This window comes from Canis lupus, chromosome 17, assembly GCF_011100685.1.
Source record: "Canis lupus familiaris isolate Mischka breed German Shepherd chromosome 17, alternate assembly UU_Cfam_GSD_1.0, whole genome shotgun sequence".
NCBI classification, from domain to species: domain Eukaryota; kingdom Metazoa; phylum Chordata; class Mammalia; order Carnivora; family Canidae; genus Canis; species Canis lupus.
In genome coordinates this window covers 34537924-34560386 of record NC_049238.1, presented here as the reverse complement: position 1 = coordinate 34560386, position 22463 = coordinate 34537924, and the positions used below count along the sequence as shown (strand labels likewise).

At 46.3% G+C, this 22463-nt stretch overlaps 1 protein-coding gene and 1 pseudogene across 6 annotated transcripts in view; both read right to left on the bottom strand.

Annotated features, from left to right (window-relative positions):
- Positions 1-8581: 8581 nt before the first annotated feature.
- On the bottom strand, positions 8582-10093 carry LOC100687810 (annotated as a pseudogene).
- Positions 10094-14938: 4845 nt separating this feature from the next.
- Positions 14939-22463, bottom strand: part of NEURL3 (neuralized E3 ubiquitin protein ligase 3) — a 30907-nt gene continuing 23382 nt past the window's right edge. For 5 of the 6 annotated variants that reach the window (XM_038561365.1, XM_038561363.1, XM_038561364.1 and 2 more), the window contains 4 exons: positions 20139-21015; positions 17240-17725; positions 16192-16260; positions 14939-15306 (listed from right to left, as the gene is read on the bottom strand). In XM_038561365.1, coding sequence (XP_038417293.1) covers positions 15086-15306; positions 16192-16260; positions 17240-17725; positions 20139-20166 — 804 coding nt within the window. In that variant the 5' untranslated portion in view covers positions 20167-21015 and the 3' untranslated portion in view covers positions 14939-15085. Of the gene's footprint in view, positions 15307-16191; positions 16261-17239; positions 17726-20138; positions 21016-22191; positions 22342-22463 lie in introns of those variants that run through there. The other variant, XM_038561368.1, reaches the window with a different exon arrangement.

Sequence of the window (22463 nt, the reverse complement as noted above, 5' to 3'; positions counted from 1 at the left end):
CCAATTGCTTTTTCCCTAAATGTAAGGTACTACTTCTCTGGCTGACACTAATACTATATAAATATTTATTACAATTAAGCTGAGACATATGTATACTATAATCCATTATAGTATCCATACTTCTTGATCTCTCCATATATATACAGTAATATATATCCATACTATAATCCTTTTCATTTTCTTGTCTTTTTTTTAAAAAAAGATTTTATTTATTTATTCATGAGAGACACACAGAGAGAGAGGCAGAGACACAGGCAGAGGGAGAAGCAGGCCCCATGCAGGAAGCCGGACATGGGACTCCATCCCGGGTCTCCAGGATCTCGACCTGGACTGAAGGCGGCGCTAAACCGCTGAGCCACCCGGGCTGCCCCCCTTTTCATTTTCTTTAAAATTAATCATTGTCTTGGGGCATCTAAGTGACTCAGTCCCTTAAGTGTCTAACTCTTGACATTAGCTCAGGTCTTGATCTCAGGGTTATGAGTTCAAGCCCTGCATTGGGCTCCATGCCAAGCATGGAACCTACTTTAAAAAATCAATAATAATAATAATAATAATAATAGTTGTATTTTTTCTTTGCATCCCTGGAGAATCAACCTCTAATGTTCTGACAAGACAGGTAAAGAAAGGCACTGCTTCCCAGGGATTCGAGGAGGAGATCTCGGGAACTTGCTATTTCTTAAATATATTTCCTTTCTTAAAAAAGATTTTATTCATTTATTCATGAGAGACACAGAAAGAGAGAGGTAGAGACACAGGCAGAGGGAGAAGCAGGCTCCATGCAAGGAGCCTGACGTGGGACTGGATCCTGGGACTCCAGGATCACGCCCTAGGCCGAAGGCAGGCGCCAAACCTCTGAGCCACCCAGGGATCCCAATTTCTTAAATATATTTCCAACAAATTTCTGTTTCCAGCCTTTACTCCATGCTTACTTCAGAGATACTTGGTATCCCAATTCCTGAAGCTTCTGGGTGGAAACCAGGTTGGTTTTTTTTTTTAGCTTTCCCCACTGCTGGTATATAAATCAATGTGTCTGGGGCTCAGTCCAGCTCTTTTCCAGCTTTGCAAAATCTGTTGTGTTGCCTCCTTTTTCATTTTCTTTGCCTTTATGGGGTTTTGCCTTAAAAAAAGAAATCTCGGGATCCCTGGGTGGCGCAGCGGTTTAGCGCCTGCCTTTGGCCCAGGGCGCGATCCTGGAGATCCGGGATCGAGTCCCACGTCAGGCTCCCGGTGCATGGAGCCTTCTTCTCCCTCTGCCTATGTCTCTGCCTCTCTCTCTCTCTCTCACTGTGTGCCTATCATAAATAAATTTTAAAACAAAATTAAAAAAAAAAAAAAGAAATCTCCTTGCTGTCTTGTCAGTTGGTTTTCAGCAAGCAGCAACAGTAAATGAGTATGTTATATCTTTCATCTTTATCTGGAAGATAATAAAGTTTTTTAAGATCTTTAATCCATCTTCTACGTATTTTTGTGAATGATATATGACTTCATTCATTTTCTCCATGGGTAATCAGTTTTTCCAAAAATTCATTCAATAATCTGTGCTATTTTTCACTGATTTGAAATGCTTTATCTTATATAAAGCAAAATTTTCTTTTACACTTGGAACTGTATAATGATTGGTATTACAATCTGTTGATTTGTCTTTTCTGATAAAATCCACATAAATCAAAGTATTGCTTAAATTACTGTTGCTTTGTAGTATCATATTCTCATTTCAAAATTGTCTTATTGTGTTCATTTAAACATCTACTTTAATTTTAGAAACAGCTTCTCAAGGCCCATGAAAAATCCCACTGAGCTTTAGATTGAGATTGCACTGAATTCCTGGATTTATGGTATTTTGGAAAGAAGTGATATCTTTACCATATTGATATTTTTGCCCATGAATATGATACAGCTCTTTTATTTTTGGTCTTTTTTGTGTTATTTCATGGTGACTTGAAAAACTTCTTACATTTATTCCCAGGTATTTTACAAGGTTTGTTGTCATTGCTAATTTAATCTTTTTGACTATTTTTATTTGTTATCTGTTTATTTGTTATTGCTATTATTAACCAAAGCTATTAATTTTTGGATGTTAATCTTATAAACATGTTAGGAAATTGACTATACCTTTGTAATATCTTCTTGAGTTATTGAAATATTATGGTTTTCTACTTGTTGAGCCAATTTGAATAATTTATATTTTCTAAGCAAGTCATCCATCTTGGGACACCTGGGTAGCTCAGCAGTTGAGCTTCTGCCTTTGGCTTAGGGCGTGATCCCGGGCTTCTGGGATCTAGTCCCACATCAGGTTCCAAGAATGGAGCCTATTTCTCCCTCTGCCTATGTCTCTGCCCCTCTCTGTGTCTCCCAGTCTTCCCTGAATAAGTGAATAGTTTTTAAAAAAAGAAAAAAGTCATCCATCTCATCTAAGGTTTTCATAGGTGTAAATTTATTGGTGCACCTTATATTCTCTTATTAAATCTCTATATTGTTAGGCATATTTCCTTTTTGTTGGTATGTTAATTCTAATTTTATATTGCATTGTGTTCTGTGAATATAACCCATAAGAATTATTTTTCTTTTTGAAATCTGTGGTGTAACACAGAACATTTTTATGTTTGATATATTTGAAAAGAATATATATTCTTCAGTTTGGGTTATTAAAATATTGTATACATCTACTAGGTAAAAACTAAATGCACTCTTCAAATCATTTGTAACTCTACTAATTTTTTGTCTTCTTGATCTCTCTGTTTCTGAGATGCATTAAAATGTTCCACTATCATTGAGCCTTTTTGAAATTTTGCCTTCAGTTCATATCACGTTTTGCTTTTTTAGGAAGATATTTTGTTAGGTGTATCAGCATTTGAAATTATGTATCTTTTTACCAGATTATTCCTATCAATATAAATTCTCTCATTATCCCTTACAATCCTTTTTTCCCCTTAAATTCTACTTTATCTAATGTTAACACAGTTGCACCTGAACAGCAGCTAAGAACAAACGTTCTAATCTGGCTTTTATGATGCTGAAGAATAATGACTAGACCAGGTGTAAGGAAACTTTTACTTCTGATTTACAAAAAACTAGATCAAAGGATTTACCATAAGATAAGGAAGGATACAGGAAATGGCTCAGATTTTGGTTTCCCTTTTTCTTTTTCAACAAGAAACTTTTATTTATTTATTTTAATTAATTAAAGATTTTTCTTAAAGTTCTTTTTTTTAAAGATTTCATTTATTTATTCACGAGAGAGAGAGAGAGAGAGAAGAGACAGAGACACAGGCAAGAGGGAGAAGCAGGCTCCATGCAGAGAGTCCAACGTGGGACTCAATCTTGGGTCTTCAAGATCAGGCCCCGGGCTGAAGGCGGCGCTAAACCGCTGAGCCACCAGGGCTGCCCCAAGATTTTATTTATTTGAGAGAGAGGGAGACAGAGCATGAGCAGGAGGGAGGAGGGAACAGAAGGAGAGGGAGAAGCAGGCTTCCCACAGGGAACCTGAGCTCGTGACCTAAGTCAAAGGCAGAGTCTTCACCAAGTAAGCCACTCACAAGCCACCCCTTATTTATTTTTAAAGTAATTTCTACACCCCACATGGGGCTCAAAACTCACAACTCCAAGATCAAGAGTCACATGCTCTACTGACTGAGCTGGCTGGGGACTGGGTGCTCCCTGTTTTCCTCTTATTTTTCATAGGGGTATGCTCAAAGTCTGATGGCTTTCGTGGAGTAAGATGCAAGCGCTTGAGAGCTAGAGAATTGTGGTCTCATTCCAGGACCAAAAATGACCAGAAGAGCATGGCCCCTTAGCTGATACCTGAATTCTTTCGAAGTCCTACAAGGCCTAGGCATCTTCTATTTACATTATCTTGAAGGATCTTCAGGGCAAGCCTCATCATGGACTGCCACAACCTGTTTTCTTGTTGTCTGTGTTTGCTTGATATCATTTTCTTTTCCTTTATATTTGCAGTATTTTCGGATTTTGTTTTAAGCGCATCTCTTAGAGACAGGATATAATTGGACTGTATTTCCTGGAGATATATATATTTTTTTATTGGCCCAAACTGAAAATTCCTGCCAATCAATAAGTGAATTTAAATTAGCACATGTAGGGATCCCTGGGTGGCTCAGCGGCTCAGCCGTTTAGCGCCGCCTTCAGCCCAGGGCGTGATCCTGGAGACTCGGGATGGAGTCCCACGTCGGGCTCCCTGCATGGAGCCTACTTCTCCCTCTGCCTGTGTCTCTGCCTCTCTCTCTCTCTGTGTCATGAATAAATAAATAAAATCTTAAAAAAAAAATAAATTAGCGCATGTATTATGAGTACTGCGTCTTTTAGGATTTATTCTTACCGTCTTTTTATTCTTTTATTTACTTTTCTGCCTTTTGTTGGATTGCTGGAATTGAAGTTCTACTATGTTTCTTTTAACGATTTGGAGTTTATATATTGTTAGTAGTATTCTGAGTTTTGTTTGTATGTTCTTCAACATATCAACTAAACCTATCTTTTACTCATTTGTATTGTTAATAATTACCTATTCCTAGTCAGAACAGAACCTTATCATGCTTTTGTTATGCTACTCTCCACCCCACCCATAACAATATCATCTGTGGTTTTCATTTCAGATTAGTATTGATTTTTTTTAAATTTTTATTTATTTATGATAGTCACACAGGGAGAGAACATGAATCCTGGGTCTCCAGGATCGCGCCCTGGGCCAAAGGCAGGCGCCAAACCGCTGTGCCACCCAGGGATCCCGATTTTTTTTTCATATAATTAATATTCATTTAGAATTAGCATTATTTGCTTTCACTAATCACTATTGCATTAATTTTTCTTGTTTTTCTTCTTTCTGAAACAGTCCCTCTTAATTTTTTTTCAGTCCCTCTTAATTTTTTTTCATAAAGTATCTGTAAATGAAAAAGTGGATCTTTTTATATGGGAAAAAAAAATCTCATTTGCCCTCATGTTTGAATGGCAGAATAGCCTGTAAATTTTTAGATTTCAAAATTATTCCCTCACCAAAATGGAAACTTAAGATCTATGCATTTTCTGTGTGCAAATCATACTTCAATAAAATTTTTTAAAACCCTCTGGAATTTGAAGATATTATTCCATTGTCTTTCAGCATCCAGTATTGCTGAAAAAAACTACTGTTCGTTTGATTCATGTTCTTTTATATGTAACATATTTCCCCCTTCCTTGGGTATTTTCTTTATCCCCAACACTCTGAAATTTCATCAGTATATGTCAAGGTGAAGATCTTTTTTTCATATTCTGCTTGGCAACTGGTGGGCTTTTTCAATCTGAAGAGTCTTTCTTCAATACAAGTTTTTCTATCTTTGAACATTCTCCCTTTTCCATATTTCTCTCCATTTTCCCTATTTTCTCCTTCTGGAATTTTGGATATTTGAACTTCTGCATCTATTCTCTTTTTTCATGTTTCATCTCTATAGCTTTGCAGTGGATTCTGTTTGATTCCAGGTCATCAATTCATTTTTCAGTTATAATTTTTCTGTTATACAGTTCATCTAGTGAGTTTTTATTTTTTTGTTTCCAGGGTACCTAGAGTGTTGTTGTTGTTGTTATTGTTTTTAAGTAGGCTCCACACTCAGCATGGAGTCCAATGTGGGGCTTGAACCCACAATCCTGAGATCAAGACCTGAGCTGAGATCAAGAATCAGACGCCTGACTCAACCACTTAGGCATCTCTGTACCTAGATTTTTTTTTAAGATTTATTTATCTGAGAGAGCGCGAGGGGCAGAGGGAGAGGGAAAGAGAATCTCAAGCAGACTTTGTGCTAAGCACAGAAACCCACTTGGGGCTCGACCCAATGACCCTGAGACCATGACCTGAGCTGAAACCAAGAGTCAGACAATTAACCAACTGTGCCACCCAGGTTCCCCGCGGTACCTAGATTTTTTTTTGATGAAATGTCTTTCTGCATTTACATTTATTCTAAATCCCAGGTCTATTCTGCCCTATGAAACCCATCTTTTCCAGGTATGAACTCCTCCTTTTGTAAAGTTGAGTGCCTTTCCCCTCATGATATTAGCTTTCTTCAAATACTTGGCTTTTCTTGGGTGTGACCTCCTGTTGGAACTAAGACTCCTTGTGAGATTAAGTGGTTTGCTTGCAAGAGGGAATAAGATATGCATCTGTGAATTGCACTGCACCTGTCTAAAGTGATCATGAAAAATGGATGCCATGTGCTTCTGGACAAGATGAGTCAATAGCCTTCTGAAGAGGGCTGCCCTGAAGAACTGTCAGTGTTTGGGGCTTTGCCTTGCCTCTCTGACCCAGACATACAACCCAGGAATGACCAGGAATATCATGGGCAGACACCTCCTTGGCTCATTGCCTGGTCTGAGATGAACATTCCTGACCACTTGTTCTGTGCCCACCGATTCATGGTCAGTCAGGCAAGGGCCATCTTCTTTCAGTCCTCCAGTTCTGGGTTTGAAGCATTCCTAGAACTATTCCCATATCTTATAGCAGACCTCTCCTCTGTGTAATTTTGGCCCAAGGTTTCCAACTTCAATCTGTTCCCATGTGTTTGTCATCTTCTATAATGGCTTTTAGTTCACTAAATAGTTCCCTCTATTGTTTTTGAATGAAGATATGGATTTATTTAGATCTTTTGTGAGCAATTTATAGATACCTGGAGTAAAAAGAAACAGCTACATATGCTTAGTCTGCTATCTTGAACCAGAAGTTGACAAGCTTATTGTATAGACAATTTGAAAACTTACCCCACGGTACTATATTTATTCCCCAGTGTGACTCCCAAGGATGCAGATAAGGCTGTGCTCATAATAAGATAGCTTCTAGTGTCTGGTACTTAATATTTTTTTGGACAAATGAATCTGACAAATGAATGAAGAAATGATTGAGTCAGTGTGATTAAAATGAGTATTCTAATTCTCATCCTGTCATTTATAAGACCATTCCTCCTCCCTGGACCACAGTTTTCCTATCTATAGGATAAAAGGTTTGAGATCAATCCTTTCGTCTTATAATTTTTTTAAAGGTTTATTCATTTATTGGAGCTCCTGGTGGCTCAGTCGGTTGAGCACCCAACTCTCGGTTTTAGCACAGGTCACGATCCTGAGATCGAGCCCCATGCCAGGCTCCAAGCTCAGTGCAGAGTCTACTTGAGAATTCTCTCTCCTCTCCCTTTGCCCTTCCCCCCTTTATTTATTTTAGAGAGAGAACGGGGTTGGGGGCAGAGGGAGAGGAGATAGAATCCTCAAGCAGAACCCCCCCCGCCGGAGCGTGGAACCCCAGGAAGGGTTCAATCTCAGGACCTCAAGATCACAACCCAAGCTGAAACCAAGAGTCAGCCACCCAACCTATTGAGCCACCCAGACTCCATTAATCCTTTCATTTTAATATGAAAGCAATTCCTTTAGTATTTCTTTTTGATCAGGTCTGCTAGCAATGAATGCTCTGTTTTTGTTTACTGAGAATGTCCTCCTTCCTCACTTTTGAAGGATAATTTTGCTTGCTATATTACTTTTGATTGAAATTCTTTTCTCCCCCCAGCACTGCCAATATACCATCCAATTACACTCTGATCTTTAGCCTTCATGATTCCTTTTTTTTCTTTTTTTTAGTAAGTTTTTTATTTAAATTCACAGTGGAATATTAGTTTCAGGTGTACAATATGGTGATTCAGTGCCTTCCATGATTTCTGATGAGAAGTCAGCTGTTACTGACAATACCATGGAGGTGATGAGTTTTTTTCTTATTGCCATTGAGATTCTCTCTTTGTGTTTGGTTTTTGGCAATGTAACTCTGATATGTGTCAGTGTGAATTCCTTTGAGTTTATCCTACTTGGAGTTTGTTGTTCTTCTTGGATGTATAGATTAATATTTTTCATCACATTTAGAAACTTTTGTTCTGTTTGTGGATTTAATAGCAGGAGGCTAAGGTGGGGTGTGCCACTTGCTGTTTCCACTTTTCCAGTGGGGAGGGGGCCCTGTGTAGGTGCACTGAGGTGGATGGCCATGATGTGTAGAGTTGGGGGAGTAGGGGGAGCTGATAGGGCAGAAGACATTCAGGGGGCCCAAGACATGGGGGGACTGCTGGGCAGTGCAGAGGTCCTTTCCATTAAGTGACCAGGATTGTCAAGTGGCATTGAGTCTGGTGTGAAAGTACTTGACCCCTTCCCTCCCAGCTTGGAGGAGCTTGCCCAGAGCCATCAGGAGTGTGAGGTGGCCGCTGGCCCACTAAGGCCCACTCAGTGTCCTTCCCTGTCATCCCTTACTCCTGTCCTAGGCAGAGGAGCCCAGGACAGGTGGAAGAACCACTCTACTTCCTTCTGTTGAAGTTCAATTCTGTGGACAGAAGCTGGCTCAGGCAGGGCCAGCGGCAGCAGGGGATGGTCACAGAGCAAGTGTTGAGTGCTTGGTGGTTGAGAAATATAGCTAGGCCCAGAGTGGCAGCAGCACTGAGTGGGTAGGGTGGCCAGGGGCCAGGAATGTGAGGCTGAGGTCTATGGCCCTGAAGCCCTCCTGATATGGGGTTGGGGCAGCAAGCAAGTTGGAAGGACAGAGATGTATTGGGCTATGGTGGATGGGGTGGGAACCTGGGGTTCAGAGCTTGTGGTGGTTCACCTATTTGCAGGTACCTTTGTACTAGAAGCCCACTCTCTTCATCAGCTTGTCTGCCCCTGTGGGGTCTTGACGGCTATAAACAAACACATGAGATGGGATGGGCTGAGGCTTCTTGTCCCCAGTCTTGTGTGGCAGTGGTGTGAAGATCCATCACGCTTCTCAGAGCTTGTCACTGTGTTGGAAGTGCATCTGGTTCCCATGGGAGACGTTCAGGATAAGATGCTCATGGGCACTGGGGAACTTCACGTTCTCGTATTTTGCTATAGGTCAGGTCCAGCTCTGACTCCAGAGGCTTGAAGAACATGCTGGGATTCTTGGTCATCATCTGTATGTACACGGCTTTGTTGTGCTTGCACTGCTGCTGGAAGATGTTGCTGGCCACGTCCCAGAACTGCAGATGCACCTCAGCCTTGTGCTTATTCAGGCCTTTACAGCAGCGCAGGATGAAGGGCAACTTTTCCCACCTCTTGTTCTTCACATAGAGGGACAATGGCCCCAAAGGTGGCTGTGGTGGGCCCGCAGAGCACTGTGGGGTCATCAAGGTACCCTTTGGTGGACTCACCCTCTCCTTTGGGGTTCCCCACATTCTGGTCCAGGACTACTTTATTTGCCTGCACCTCTGAGATATGCTTTGACACCTTGAACTTCTCCTCATGGACATCATTGAGATCAGAGGAGGCCAGCTTCTTCATGGTCACCAGACACACTATCTGCAGGAGGTGGTTCTGTATTACATCCCAGGTGATCCCAAATTCATCAAAGTACCTGCGGCACCCCTTAATGCCAAAGGGCTCCTTTAATGTGAGGGTGACACAGACAAAGTTGTCCTGGTTCCAGATAGGGCTGATGATCCTGTTGGCAAACCTCAGCACCATGAGAGGTTCTGGACCATCCCCTGGCCCAGGTAATGGTCAATGCGGTAGATCTGGTCCTCTGAGAACACGGAGAAAATGTGGTTGGAGAGCCATTGGAGCTTTGAGGATATCTCCTGAAGGGCTTTTCCACACAGACATGGTTTCAGCCTGTTTGCTCTGGCTCATGCAGGTGTCATGGATGTTCTTGGTGACTGCCTCATAGACAGTGAGTGGGGCAAGGCCGGGTAGGAGAGGTGGTTGACCTGCGGCCTCTGGGGAGGGCATTCATGTAGCTGTTGAGGCACTCGTAGGTGGCAGTGTTGTCATACTGGTGAGCCACATAGGAATTGCAGGCAAAGAACTCCTTGGGCTTCTCCTCTGGGGTGGCTTTGAAGGAAGGTTCACTCTGTTTTCATACGTCTGCCACTGTGAGGTGGGAGCGGGTGGAGCCCATAATGAAGGTGTCTTTGGGCAGAAGGATCATCCTAGAACAGCCACCAGATGGTGGGGTAGATCTTGGTTAACTTGCCCCATAATGACAAAGATATGTGTATTGGATTGATGGAAGGCATTGCTCTTTCCTCAGGATCTCACATACTTGGGCCCAGCTTAGGGCCATCCGCTCTGCCATAATGCTCTCTGAGCCTCACCACCAGTGAACATCTTGCTCACAACAGGGGAGTTCCTGGTAGGTTCCCTAGGCTGCGCCCCACCCCACCCCACCCTTAAATGGTGGGGGTGGCTATGGTTCTGAGCTGATGCCTCATGCAAGGTGTGTGGGCAGAGCCTCAGCATTCCCTCCCCACTGGGGGTGTGAGGGGAGCCCTCAAGTTTAGAAACTTTTTGGTCTTCTAAAATATTTTTTCCTCCCCTTTTCTCTATTCTCCTTCTGGTATTATGTGTATAATGGAGCACTTGGTGGTGCGTCACAGTTTTCTAAGGCTTTGTTCATTTTTGCCATCTTTGTCCTTTTCCTCAGGCTAGATAATCTGTGTTAATTTATCTTGAAGTTCATTGATCTTTCCTCTTGTGGCTCAAATCTGCTGTTGAGCCCCTCCAGTGAATTTTTTTTTTTTATTAGGTATTGTGCTTTTCAACTCCAGAATTTCTCTCTGGTTCTTTTCATAATTTCTATCTCTCTATTGATATTCTCTATTTGGTGAGGCACTGATAACATACTGTCCTATAAATTTTAGACATGGTTTCCTTTGCCACGTTGGTTTTGTTTGGTTTTTAAAGATTCTATTTATTCATGAGAGACACACACACACAGAGAGGCAGACACATAGGCAGAAGAAGCAGGCTCCATGCAGGGAGTCCTGATGTGGGACTCGATCCCGGGACTCTGGGATCATGCCCTGAGCTGAAGGCAGATGCTCAACCGCTGAGCCATCCAGACTTCCTGCCTTTACCACTTTGAACATATTTAAAATAGCTGACTTAAAGTCTCTGTCTAGGGGCACCTGGGTGGCACGGTCAGTTGAGTGTCCAACTCTTGGTTTCAGATCTGGTAGTGATCTCAGGGTCATGGGATTGAGACCTGCCTCAGGCTCCATGCTCAGTGCAGTGTCTGCTGGAGTTTTTCTCTCCTTCTGCTCCCCCCCTCCACCATGTGCATGCTCTCTCTCTCTCTCAAATAAATAAATCAATTAAAAAAAATAAAGCCTCTAATATAGATGGCCACCAGACACATGAAAAGTTATTCAATATCACTCATCATCAGGGGAATGCAAATCAAAATGGATAAGACATCACCTTACACCTGTCAGAATGGCTAAAATCAAAAACACAAAAAAACAAGTGTTGGTGAAAATATGGAGAAAAAAAGAAAGCCTCATGCTCTGTTGAGGGGAATGCACTGCATACCTGGTGTGGCCACTGTGGAAAAATAGTATGAAGTTTCCTCAAAAAATAAAAAAATAGAACTATGCTATGATTCAGTAATCACACCACTAGATATTTACCCAAGGAATACAAAAACACTTATTTCAAAATGATATATGCACCCCTATGTTTATTTTGGCATTATTTACAATAGCCAAATTATGGAAGCAGCCCAAGTTCCAGCAATAGATGAATGGATAAAGATGTTATACACACACACACACACACACACACACACACACAAATAGAATAGTATTCAGCCATAAAAAAGAATGAAATCTTGCCATTTGCAAGAACATGGGTAGAGCTGGAGAGTAAAATGGTAAGCGAAATAAGTCAGAGAAAGGAAAAACTGTGAGATTTCACCCATATGTGGAATTTAATAAAGAAAATAAAGGAAAAAAGAGAAAGATACAGCACGAAAAAGATTATAAACTCTAGGGAACAAATTCGTTAAGAGGGGGGGGCAGTGGGATGAGTGAAATAGGTGAACTGGATGAAGAGTATACTTATCGTGATGAGCACTGAATAATGTATAGAACTATTGAATCACTATATTGTACACCTGAAACCAAATAACATACTGTATGTTAACTATACTGGAATTAAAATTAAAAACTGGGATGCCTCAGTGGCTCAGTTGGTTAAGCATTTGCCTTTGGCTCAGGTCATGATCTCAGGATCCTGGGATCGAGCCCCAAGTCAGGCTCCTTGCTTAGTGGAGAGTCTGCTTCTCCCTCTCCCTCTGCCTCTGCCCCTCCCCTGGCTCATGAGCAAGCATGTGCGTGTTCTCTCTCTCTCAAACACAATTTAAAAAACTTAACCCCCCTCCCAAAATAAAGAAAAATAAACTCATTAAAATTAAAATTGAAAAAAGAAAATCTATGTCTAATAAGTTCAAAATCTAGCCTTCAGGACAGCATCTAGTCACTGAAATGGGCCATACTGTGTATATGGGCCATGCTTTCTTATTTCTTTTCAGGATATATATATATATATATTCCCCCCCGCCTTTGAAAACCAGATTCTCTAGAGAACATAATATGGCAACTTTGAATATCAGATGCCACCACCAGCACCAGCACCCCAACCCCTGCCAGGGTTTGTTGCTACTGTTGTTTGTATATTCCTTTGTTCAATGACTTTCTTGAACCAGTTCTGTGAGGTCTATAATTCCTCAGTGTGCAGCCACCGATGTCTCTGCTGGGTTAGCATAATGGTCAGCTAGCGATTGGACAGAGATTTCCTTAAACGCCTTGAGCTAGAAAATCTTCCACTTTTGACCAAGAAGCTCTGTGTGTTGATGTATCCCTTCAATGTTCAAACAATTTACAGCTTTGTCTTAGTCTTTACTTCCTGCTTGTATAGGACCTCAGGGTCAGCCAGAAGTGAGAGATCGGGGCCTTCCGGTCTTTCTAGACCGTGGACGTCATCTTTTAGACCCTGGGAAATTATACCAGAGCTTTTAAAATTCCCCTCTGTACGTCCAATTTCTCAGATCTCCCTTTTAGGTCTTTGGCTGGGCTCATGTTTGCCCCAACTGGTATTGCAGTCTTTGGCAACTGTGAGGCTAAGCAACTAAGCCTGATTATATTTGACAAATGCCCTGGGAATAGGGGTTTTCCCAAGTAGAGAGCTCCAACTTGGATTCAATAATAACAACACCCCGTAAATCAAGCTTTTCCAGTGAATTACCATACAGTCCAAACAGTGATAATACTTGGGGGTCAGAACTTTCGAGGTTCCTCTAACCCAACCTGTCCCCTCCAGCAGCTTCAAGGCTGCTGTTTTTCAAGGCTCCTATGGAGTTGAGGCTAAAGGGATGGCAGTAGGCCAAGTCAAAACACCACAAATCCCACTGTTCTTACCAAAGTTGAGCAGTTTCTCTTGGATAAAACCCCTCTTCAGATTGTTGTTAGCTTTTGGCTAATATCTAGAGTTCTGGAAAAGTTGATTTTTTATAATCCTGCCAATATTTGTGTCGCTTTTATGGAAGAATGGATTTATAGAACTCCTTACTCCACCATTCCAGAAGTCCCTCCACTCTGGTTAGAGATCATGTCTAAGATCAGGCTTGCTCAGGTGTTAACTAATAAGAAGGTATTCACTGGAAATAGGATTAAAGTACTGCCCTTGTCCTACAAGTCTCTGGATTTAAAAACAAAAAGACACTTTAAAGGAAGGAAAAAAGGATCTATAGGAATCATTCCAAGATACTGGGGTGACATGGGCGCCCATGGTAAAAGTCAGTGGGCTGTCAGGACTCACACCCCGATCCCTGACACCTAGCCCATTGATCTCTTGGCTGCTTCCCCTAGGAGATGCCTTTTTCAGAAGGCAGATGCCATGTTTTGAGTACTTCATCAAAGCTACAAGTTTCACACTTATGATACTCACACTTGCCAACAAAAAAAATGATCTTATTTCCACTTTACATATGAAGAAACTGAGGCTCACAGGAGTCAAGTAACACAACCAACGTTCATGAGTGATGGAGAGGGGATCCTATTCCAGAGTGTAAGCTATTCCAGGGTCACCAAACCCAATGCCCTAACCCACTGGTTGGCAATGGTGTGGGTAAGGAGGCAGTTTATGAAGGTGCCCATCATGACAATTTTGAGCACAAAAGGTTGGAATTGCCCTTTTAGCCCTCTTTCCCAGGAGATACCTCCCCACCAGTCATGGAGCAAGGAACAATAGAAAAATAATAGGTATGGCTTGCCCTAATACGAGCACCTGCTGAGGTGGGCTCCCGGGTCAACTCCTCTCTCACTCGGGAGCCAGAGCTTCCTTGCAGTCCCCTCAAATCAACGGTGGCCAGGGCAAAGCCTGGCTGTGATGTCAGGGCTGGGAGCACAGAACTATCCCCTTCATATGCTCAGAACAAAGTCCACAGGCCTGAGAGTCGGAGCCCCACCCAGTCAGTCCACTGCAAGCCTAGGGTGTGTCTATAGAGGACAGAGGTATGTTCCCAAATGCCCCAGCATCCCGGCAGCCCACAGCTCCATCCATCCCCCATGACTGCAGCAAAGGGGACATACTCATTACAGAATACTTTACAAAAGATCCATTTTATTTTGACACCTCAGAAATTGGCAAGGAAATAAGCACAGCAACAACAGTACAGGCTCGTGTGCAGAAACATCTGCAGATATGTGATCTCACTGGGATCTCACAATCACCCTGCAAGGCAGGCAGGGTGGGTAACCACTGATCCACTTTACGGAGGACTTGTCACAGGGGACCCAGCTTCCACACAGGAGTATAAACATTCCACCCATGCCTCCCTGTGTCTGGTCCAGGCTCCTCAGTACCCCAGGGTGGGCTGGGCTTCCACCAGCTACATGCCGGTATCTTAACATCCTCCCCGATAAAACCAGGGATCAGGCTGTTCCATCTTTGAATAAAGGCCTTTCTCATTGACACGACCTATATGTACCTAGCAAGCATTGCTAGGTCTGTCCTATGGTGGCTGTACCAAGTGGCCAGCCAAAAGCCTTAGCAAGCCCTGGGCACAAATGAACCACTTTATATAGTCAGGAATGCCACCAGGGAGATAGTTCTAGTGTGGGCAGAAAAAGCGGGTCCTCGTTTCTCCACTGGCCCCAATCTGTCGGGGAGGGGGAAAGAGTCATTGCCTCCTCTCTCTGCTGTCCTTGTTGTTGACCAGCTCTTCTGACTATTCTCCAGAAGGCGAGTGGACCTGCACCTCCTCCCTCTGCAGAGGCCAGCCTCGGAGCTAGACTCAATCTGCCATCCGCATCAGAAGGCCCTCTCCAGTCCTCAGAGTAGGAGGGCCCCGAACAGGCACCATGGTCTTGATCTCCCAGCGACATATAGGGCACTTTGCAGAGTCCCTGAAGACCCTCCAGGCGCAGTAGCTGCAGAAGTGTGTGTGGCCACAGGGAATCAGGCAGGTGTTGGCAGCATGGTGGAAGCAGATGATGCACGCCTCCCCTGCTGTGGCTGGAAAAGGGGACAATACCAGTTGGGGCACATGGGGGCAAACAGCAAGCAGCCTACCCACGCTATAACTTAGGGCAGAGACACACAGTCCTATTCTGAAGATTACCTCATGAGAAAATGCTCTCAACATAATCAAATGAAAAAAACCTGGGGGGGCCGCTTGGGCGGTCAGTCGGTTAAGTGTCTGCCTTTGGATCAGGTTGTGATCCCAGGGTCCTAAAATTGAGGCACTGAGCTCCCTGCTCAGCGGGGAGTCTGCTTCTCCCTCTGCCCCTCCCGCTCCCTCTCCTCCTGTTCCTTTTCCCCAAACCTCTCTCAAATAAATGAAATCTAAAACAAACAAACAAAAAGAAAACAACTGGGAAGAAAGCCATAATATACGTACAAAAGTTCAACTTTGAAAAAAGGAAAACAGAGCACAATTTCCCATAGAAATATGACTACAAAATAGTAGGAGAAAATCCACCTAAGAGGTCACGGGTGATTTTTCTTTTTTTTTTTTTTTAACTTCCACATATATTCTTTAATATTTATTTTTTTTTTTTTTTTTTTTTTTTTTTTTTTTTTCTTTAATATTTATTTTATTTCTGTTTGGCAAATTTTTTATTATGAACATGGTCTGTTTTTTAAAGCAGGGACAAAATCACATTATTTGTTCATGAATGTGCTCTTGTAATTTGTAAAGTTAGCGAATGTTCTAGAAGGCAGAGCTATTAAGTTGCTTTTAGGTTTCCCATAGGCAGCACCCAATCTTTTGACGTAAAGCCTGCGGGAGACATTGTGAGACTTGGAAAGACTTTAGTGAGCTTCCAGAGCTGGAGTCTCCCCTGGTGCCTCTGGTGCTGGAGTCCTGGGGAGTCCCTGGTGCTGAGGGAAGCCACTCACCTTCAGGCTGCAGAGTCTCATCACTGACGGCCCGTGGCATGGTTGAGGGGAAGACACTGGCTGTGGGATCTGAGGCAGAGAGGGAGACTTAGGACCCAGGGAAAGCAAAGCCAGGGTGCTCCCACGGTCCCTTCCCAGCTCTTGAGGTAACTGCATGGGCTTTCTTTCCTGGGTTACAGTGCTGGAGCTCCCCACTGATCTTACGGCCCCAACCATCCCCTCCCCAGTTTAACCCAGCAGAGACTTTGTGAGGCTGTAGATTCTTTTTCCTAAACCACCCCACCCTTCTTTTAGACACCTCCTCTTTGCCCTATTGTCACTGCCTGACTGGAGAACCTCAGCCTTACCTGCCTTCCTAAACCCAGATGTGCACTAAAATCCCCCAGGTGGTGGGGCAAACAGGTGCTTGGGCCCACGCCAGACCAACCAAAACAGGTGTGTTGGGGGGGAGGGGGTGGTGAGGCTTCAGCAGCTGTGACAAGTGATTTTAAAAACGGAGGAGAGAATGGACTGCTTGTATAGGTCGTGGAGGAGCAGCACAGGAATCCCAATATTTCTTTTTATGGGTGTTTCCTGTATCCACTCTCCCTGAAATCCACTCTCCTTTCAGGTGGCTAGAGGGACGGTTCCTGTTTCCCTACCCATTGACGGAATGGCTCACTTTACCCCCACTGCACACCCAGTCTTCCTGTGCACCTCCAACCCTCATACTTATGTTCCCTTTGCTTGCCACCCTTGACTCTTGTGAACTACTTAGGGGCAAAACCTGGTCCCCAATCTCTCCCTTTGTGAAACCCCCCTTTAACAGATGTTTGGAACGCTAGTCATATCTTAGCGTTCTCTAGGGACAAGGCTGCTCTCCCTTTGACTGGGTCTTGTCCATCTGGCATCCCCAGCGCCCATCTTCATACCTGACACTGAGCAGGAGCTGACGCAACAACCATATATGAAAAACTGAGCGATCTCCCCACCCCCCACCCCAGCTGCGGGTACCACCCGAGCCTCCACCTCCCACCCAGGGGCGGCGCCCGGGTGCCCGCCGCCTCACCCAGCAGCTGGATGGCCTTGGTGGTCCCGTACACGTCCATCACGGCCCAGAGCGGGGCGCCCATGAGCACACCCTTGCGCAGCAGGAGCCTGGGGCCCGCGTTGACCGTGGCGCAGAGCCGGCCGCGCCGGGTCACCCAGAAGCGGACTACGTCCCCGGCCAGCGCGCAGCCCTCGGGCAGCACGGCCGCCCACGTCGGGCTCTGCTGCTCCAGGTCCGGGCACACGAAGGGCGGCAGGCTGGGCGCGGACACCCGCGCGGGGTCCAGGCGCGTGAAGCCCACGCGGAGGCCGCCGCACCAGCCGCTCTCGTGCCGCAGCACGCGCAGCGCCACCCGCTCGCCCGGCCGCACCGGCCTTTGGCTGAACACGATGCCGTCGTGGAACGTGGCGCGCCTGCGCGCGGTGCTCCCGCGGGCGTCCAGCCGCACCTGCGCGCCCTTGGCCTCCAGGTGGAAGCGGAGGGTCTCTCGCGGCGCCTTGGGGCCTGCGGGGAGGCGGGGCAGTGTCAGCGCGGCCCGGCCCGGAGTCCTCGGCCCCGCCCCCCCGCCCCGCCCCGCCCCGCCCCGCCCTCTTTCAGGGGCCCTCCGGAGAGCTGATGAAGCCTGAGGAGGAACCTGCTTTGGTGCCTGGGATCCGAGTTCCATCGCGAAATTCAGATGCTGTAAAAATGAAAGGAACTCCTGCCTGTGCTGGCTCTCGATACCTGGTAATGGTTATTGGCATTAAATAGAGCAGGCTTTAGAACAGTAGCTATAATATGATCCAGGTTTTGTTCGACACATATATGTTTAATACACACATATATTATGTTTAATATGCACATATATATTCTATCTGTATCTAGAAACAATCTGAGAGGAGATGGGCTTGCCAATTGTGGTCAGCTTGTGGGGATGGGTCCTGGTATTGGTGCTGTTTTCCTCTCTGTCTGACTTTATGATTGTCCCACAGAGAACCTGCACCATATTGTGAAGGCCATGGTCCACAGAGAGGGTGACTTCCTTTTCCTAGGAGAGAAAGGAATCCAACGGCTCCTGCACAGGGGGAGGTAGCAGGAGGAGGCATAGGCTGGAGAGGGAGTCCCAGGTCTGCCGCCCAGAATCCTGGACTGGGCCAGCCAAGCCCCAGGGCTGGGTTTTACAATCAGGGGACTTCCCAACCCCACTCCACTTGGCAGCTGGGAGGGGAAGTTCCCTCCTGGGCGGCCCTTCCTCTCAAGCCTCAGTCCTGAGCCTGGAGGAAGCTGGTGAGCTTCCTGCACTGAGCCAGTGCTACGGCTCTCCTCTCTCTCCACCCCTCCTCCCCTCCTGTCCTGCTCTTTCTGGGTTGGAAGATGGAAGCTGGAAATGGAAGGGAATTCCACTGGAACTTGAACTAGACCCCAACCCAAAAAGCAGGCCCCTGCCCTCCTGGATCTTACCAGTTTTCCCAGCCACACTTCTCTGACTACTCACAAGCCTGCAAGATTCCAGAAGGTCAGAAGGAGGAGAGGCTAAATCTGGTCAGGTACAAGGGATACCCTTGAGGTCATAGGGAATCTGTCTCTGATGGATTCAGGCCAAAGGCAAGCCTACCATGGTTCTCTCACATGAGGCATTAGGGACAAGCACTCACTGTGGCCTTGGGGACCTCTGAACACGCTCATAGGGCCTTGCTATCCAAGTTCACTCCTCCCTCACCCAAGCCCCCTGCAGAACCTTCATCCCCTTCTGGAATATCTTCATCTCTCCCTTCCTTCCTGATGATCTGCCCAGATGCCTTTTCCTGGAGGCTATGCACAAACAAGGGAGAGTCCCTGGATAGGCATAGACAGTGACCAGGAGCCAGAGTCAAGGGCCCTGACATCGGATGGATTGTCTTTGGGCCCACTGCAGAGTCGCTGAGGCATCCAGGAGGCTCTATGGAGGGCAGCCAGGACTGATACCCAGATGCTAGTCGCTGTTGCCTACTGCCCCTCTCGGTACAGGTCTCCTTATCCACCAATGGGATCAATATGTTTGGCCTGCCAAGGACCTGCCTAGAGATCCTAAATGTGAGGAGTTAACTACCCCCTGAGACAGGTGTCACAACTTTTGGATGTCTCCCCTCCCCACCCCACACCCCGAGGCTGATTCAAAGAGAATCTTTGCAGGAAGTCTCTTGGAATCTAAGTGACTGAGGGTCAGCCCTCTGCTCTGCAAGGACGTCCCTGGATCTTTATTATCCTCCTGGCCACCCCTCCAGCCATCAAAGCCCTTGGGTGCCAGGCATGCATTACCCCTTACAGCTTCTTTCACTCCTCCCACAGCCTGAAGGGAAGCACTCAGAGGGAACTGAGTTTGGGGTGGTTCTGCACATCTCCACAGTGAGGAGCAGAGGAGCCGGAGCCCAGCTCCTGCCCCCGCACTCTTATGCTGCCTCCTTTGTGGCACCGCCATGACCTGGAATCCAAAACACAGTTGCCACAGCAGCAGCTACAGTGGCTTGGTCCCCACCCTCCTTACCACCTTCTTTCCCACGGAGCTCTGGGTGCTACCTGCTACTGCTGTGTGAGGCTTCTGTGCCCCTGGGGAGCCAAGGGCTGAGACTCCAGGCTCTCTGCCTGGGAGGGAGCGGGGTTCTGAGATGCAATCCTGGTGTCTGGTGGTAAAAGACCAGCTCTCCATCCCCTGCCCTGCATGCTAAGGGAACACTGTGCTTTCAGGCGAGGCTCTCAGAGAACTATTGTGCCTGGCAAGCTTTTGGTTTGTGCTTCTAGCAGTCCCGTAAGCTTGTGGGCAGGGTGAGTTGCATTGGCCCTGGCCTGCAGATGGACAAACTGAAGCCCCAGGGGAAAAGTGATTCTCCCAAGGTTCCACAGCCTCCCCTCTCATTCTTGCATCCCCGGTCTAGGGACCAGGCTTGGGGCTCCCACTTACCAGCCTCAGAGCAGAGCTGGGCTCCCATCAGCCTGGGGTCCTCGGGCACAGGTCCCTGGGTCTGGAAGGAATTGTCTGGAGAAGACCAGTGGACAGGTTTCCAAAGACTCAGCAGGTCCCCTCGTTATGGGCAGGATCATGTTACAAGGTTGATGATTAATTAGATGTGGCTGTCACGAGTTATGATACCCAGGGAATTTCCTGATGACTGCGCCTGGCTCGTAGCAGAACTGCCACAGCTGGCCGACCGAAAGGAAGCAGGGACTCGGGAGATGGCCTGAGTAGGATTTAGGATAGACTCCCTCACTTCTGACCAGCTGTTCTGAGCCCCACTGTGCGTTATGATCGTCTGAGGCACATTAGTAAGTACTTATGCCCAGACTGCTCCCAGAGACTCTGATTCCAGTGGCCTGGGGGAGGGGGTGGTCCAGCATCAGTCATTTTTAAAGGCATCCAGGATGATTCTAATGCACAGTCAGGGTGGAGATTCTACTGCTACAGACCCGGGCACACAGGCGGTGCCTAATCAGTGTTGCTGAAGTGGACTGAATTGAATTAGCTGCATCCCAGGACCTGTGAAGCTGCCCCAGCCCTGGGTCTTAGGCAGAGGGAAAAGGAGAAAATCGGGCAGGATGGGAGAGGTCTTGATTGCTCCCCCAACCCTGCTGGAGCTGGAATTCCGCTCTCCAGTATACGCTGCAAAACACACATAGTCCCACCAGGAGGTCGTGCCAAAGGCCTGGCTCCTGGTGTGTTGGCTCTGGCCGCGAAGTGAAAGATCTGGGGCATCTGGCTGTTTCCATCTGTAGAGCAATTGACTCTTGATCCTCAGGTGATCTCAGGGTTGTGAGTTCAAGCCTTATGTTGGGTGTGGTGTCTATTTAAAAACAAAACAAATCAGAGATCTTTCGCCCTCTCCATTTTTATAGGAAAACTGAGGCTAGGGCAGCCCCGGTGGCTCAGCGGTTTAGCGCCACCTTCAGCCCAGGGCCTGATCCTGGAGACCTGGGATCGAGTCCCATGTTGGGCTACCTGCATGGAGCCTGCTTCTCCCTCTGCCTCTCTCTGTTTCTCATGAATAAATAAGTAAAATTTTTAAAATAATAAATAAAATGCTGATTGGCTCAGAAGGTATAGGGCTCTGGCTAAGATATTCCTTTTTTTTTTTTTTAAGATTTTATTTATTTATTCATGAGAGGAACAGACAGAGACACAGGCAGAGAGAGAAGCAGGCTTCATGCAGGAAGCCCAATGACTTGATCCTGGGTCTCCAGGATCACACCCTGGGCTAAAGGCAGGCACTAAACCACTGAGCTATCCAGGGATCCCCTGAGATGTTCCATTTCTAACAAGGTGTTTCTGTGGAACCCACTTTAGGTGGCAAGGCCTCGGGTTAGCTCAGAGGCTTGTGAGTTCCCTGGCCCCCACCCCCAGGCTGAGCCCTTCCCAAGACCCCAGATCAAGGCCATGATCAGTGAGTACTCTGAACTCAGCTAAGGGATACATGTCCCTGGAGCAGCTGGAGACAGTGGTGCTGCTGACCAGGCCGAGGAGGCTGTGGAGATGGGAAAGGATGGAGGATCTGGAGACCCAGGTTCTGCCTCCTGTGTTTTCTTGCCTTCCCCTGCCCTCCCTGGGCCCTGGTGTCCCCGTGTGTAAAGCAGGAAGCCAAAATAAGCTGGTCTGTTGGCCCCTCTAGCCCTGACATGCCGTGACTTTAGTCTTAGCAATGGAGAGATGACATCAGTCTGGCCCCAGTTGCCCTCAGAAGATGTTGCCTGGACCCTGGACCTTCTCTTTCACACCACACCCCTGGCCAGGCTCCCTCTGTTTCCACCTCTAGAAGTAATCTTCCAAAGGCCAAAGGCAAACTGGTGAGAAAAGTCAATAGCAATCACAGCAAGTTCAACGTTGGTGGTTCCAGCTAGTCTAGTCTGAGGTAAAGGCCCCTGCTGGTCCAACCTGAGGGATTCAGGCTTAAGGCATCGCCTTATCTCTGGGCAGTGCTGGGGCCCCAAATTCCCTCCTCCCTCCTCCCCCACTCTGGCTTTACCTGCATCATTGGCTGCCTTGGATGGTGACCAGAGGGCTGGAGCCAGGATCACATGTTGATAAACCACAACCTTATAGAAGAAGCGATTATGGAAGCTTATCAGGGAAATCAGGTCCCCTCAGCCCTGGTGGAAAATTATCTGGCAAGCTGTAGACATCAGGCTACCTGATGCCAACAGGCTGATGTGGTATAGTTCCATCTGCAGGACCTCAGGGGGAGTAGGCATTCTGAGGAACTGCCATCCTGTCTCGGGCCTGACATCTAAGGTTCAG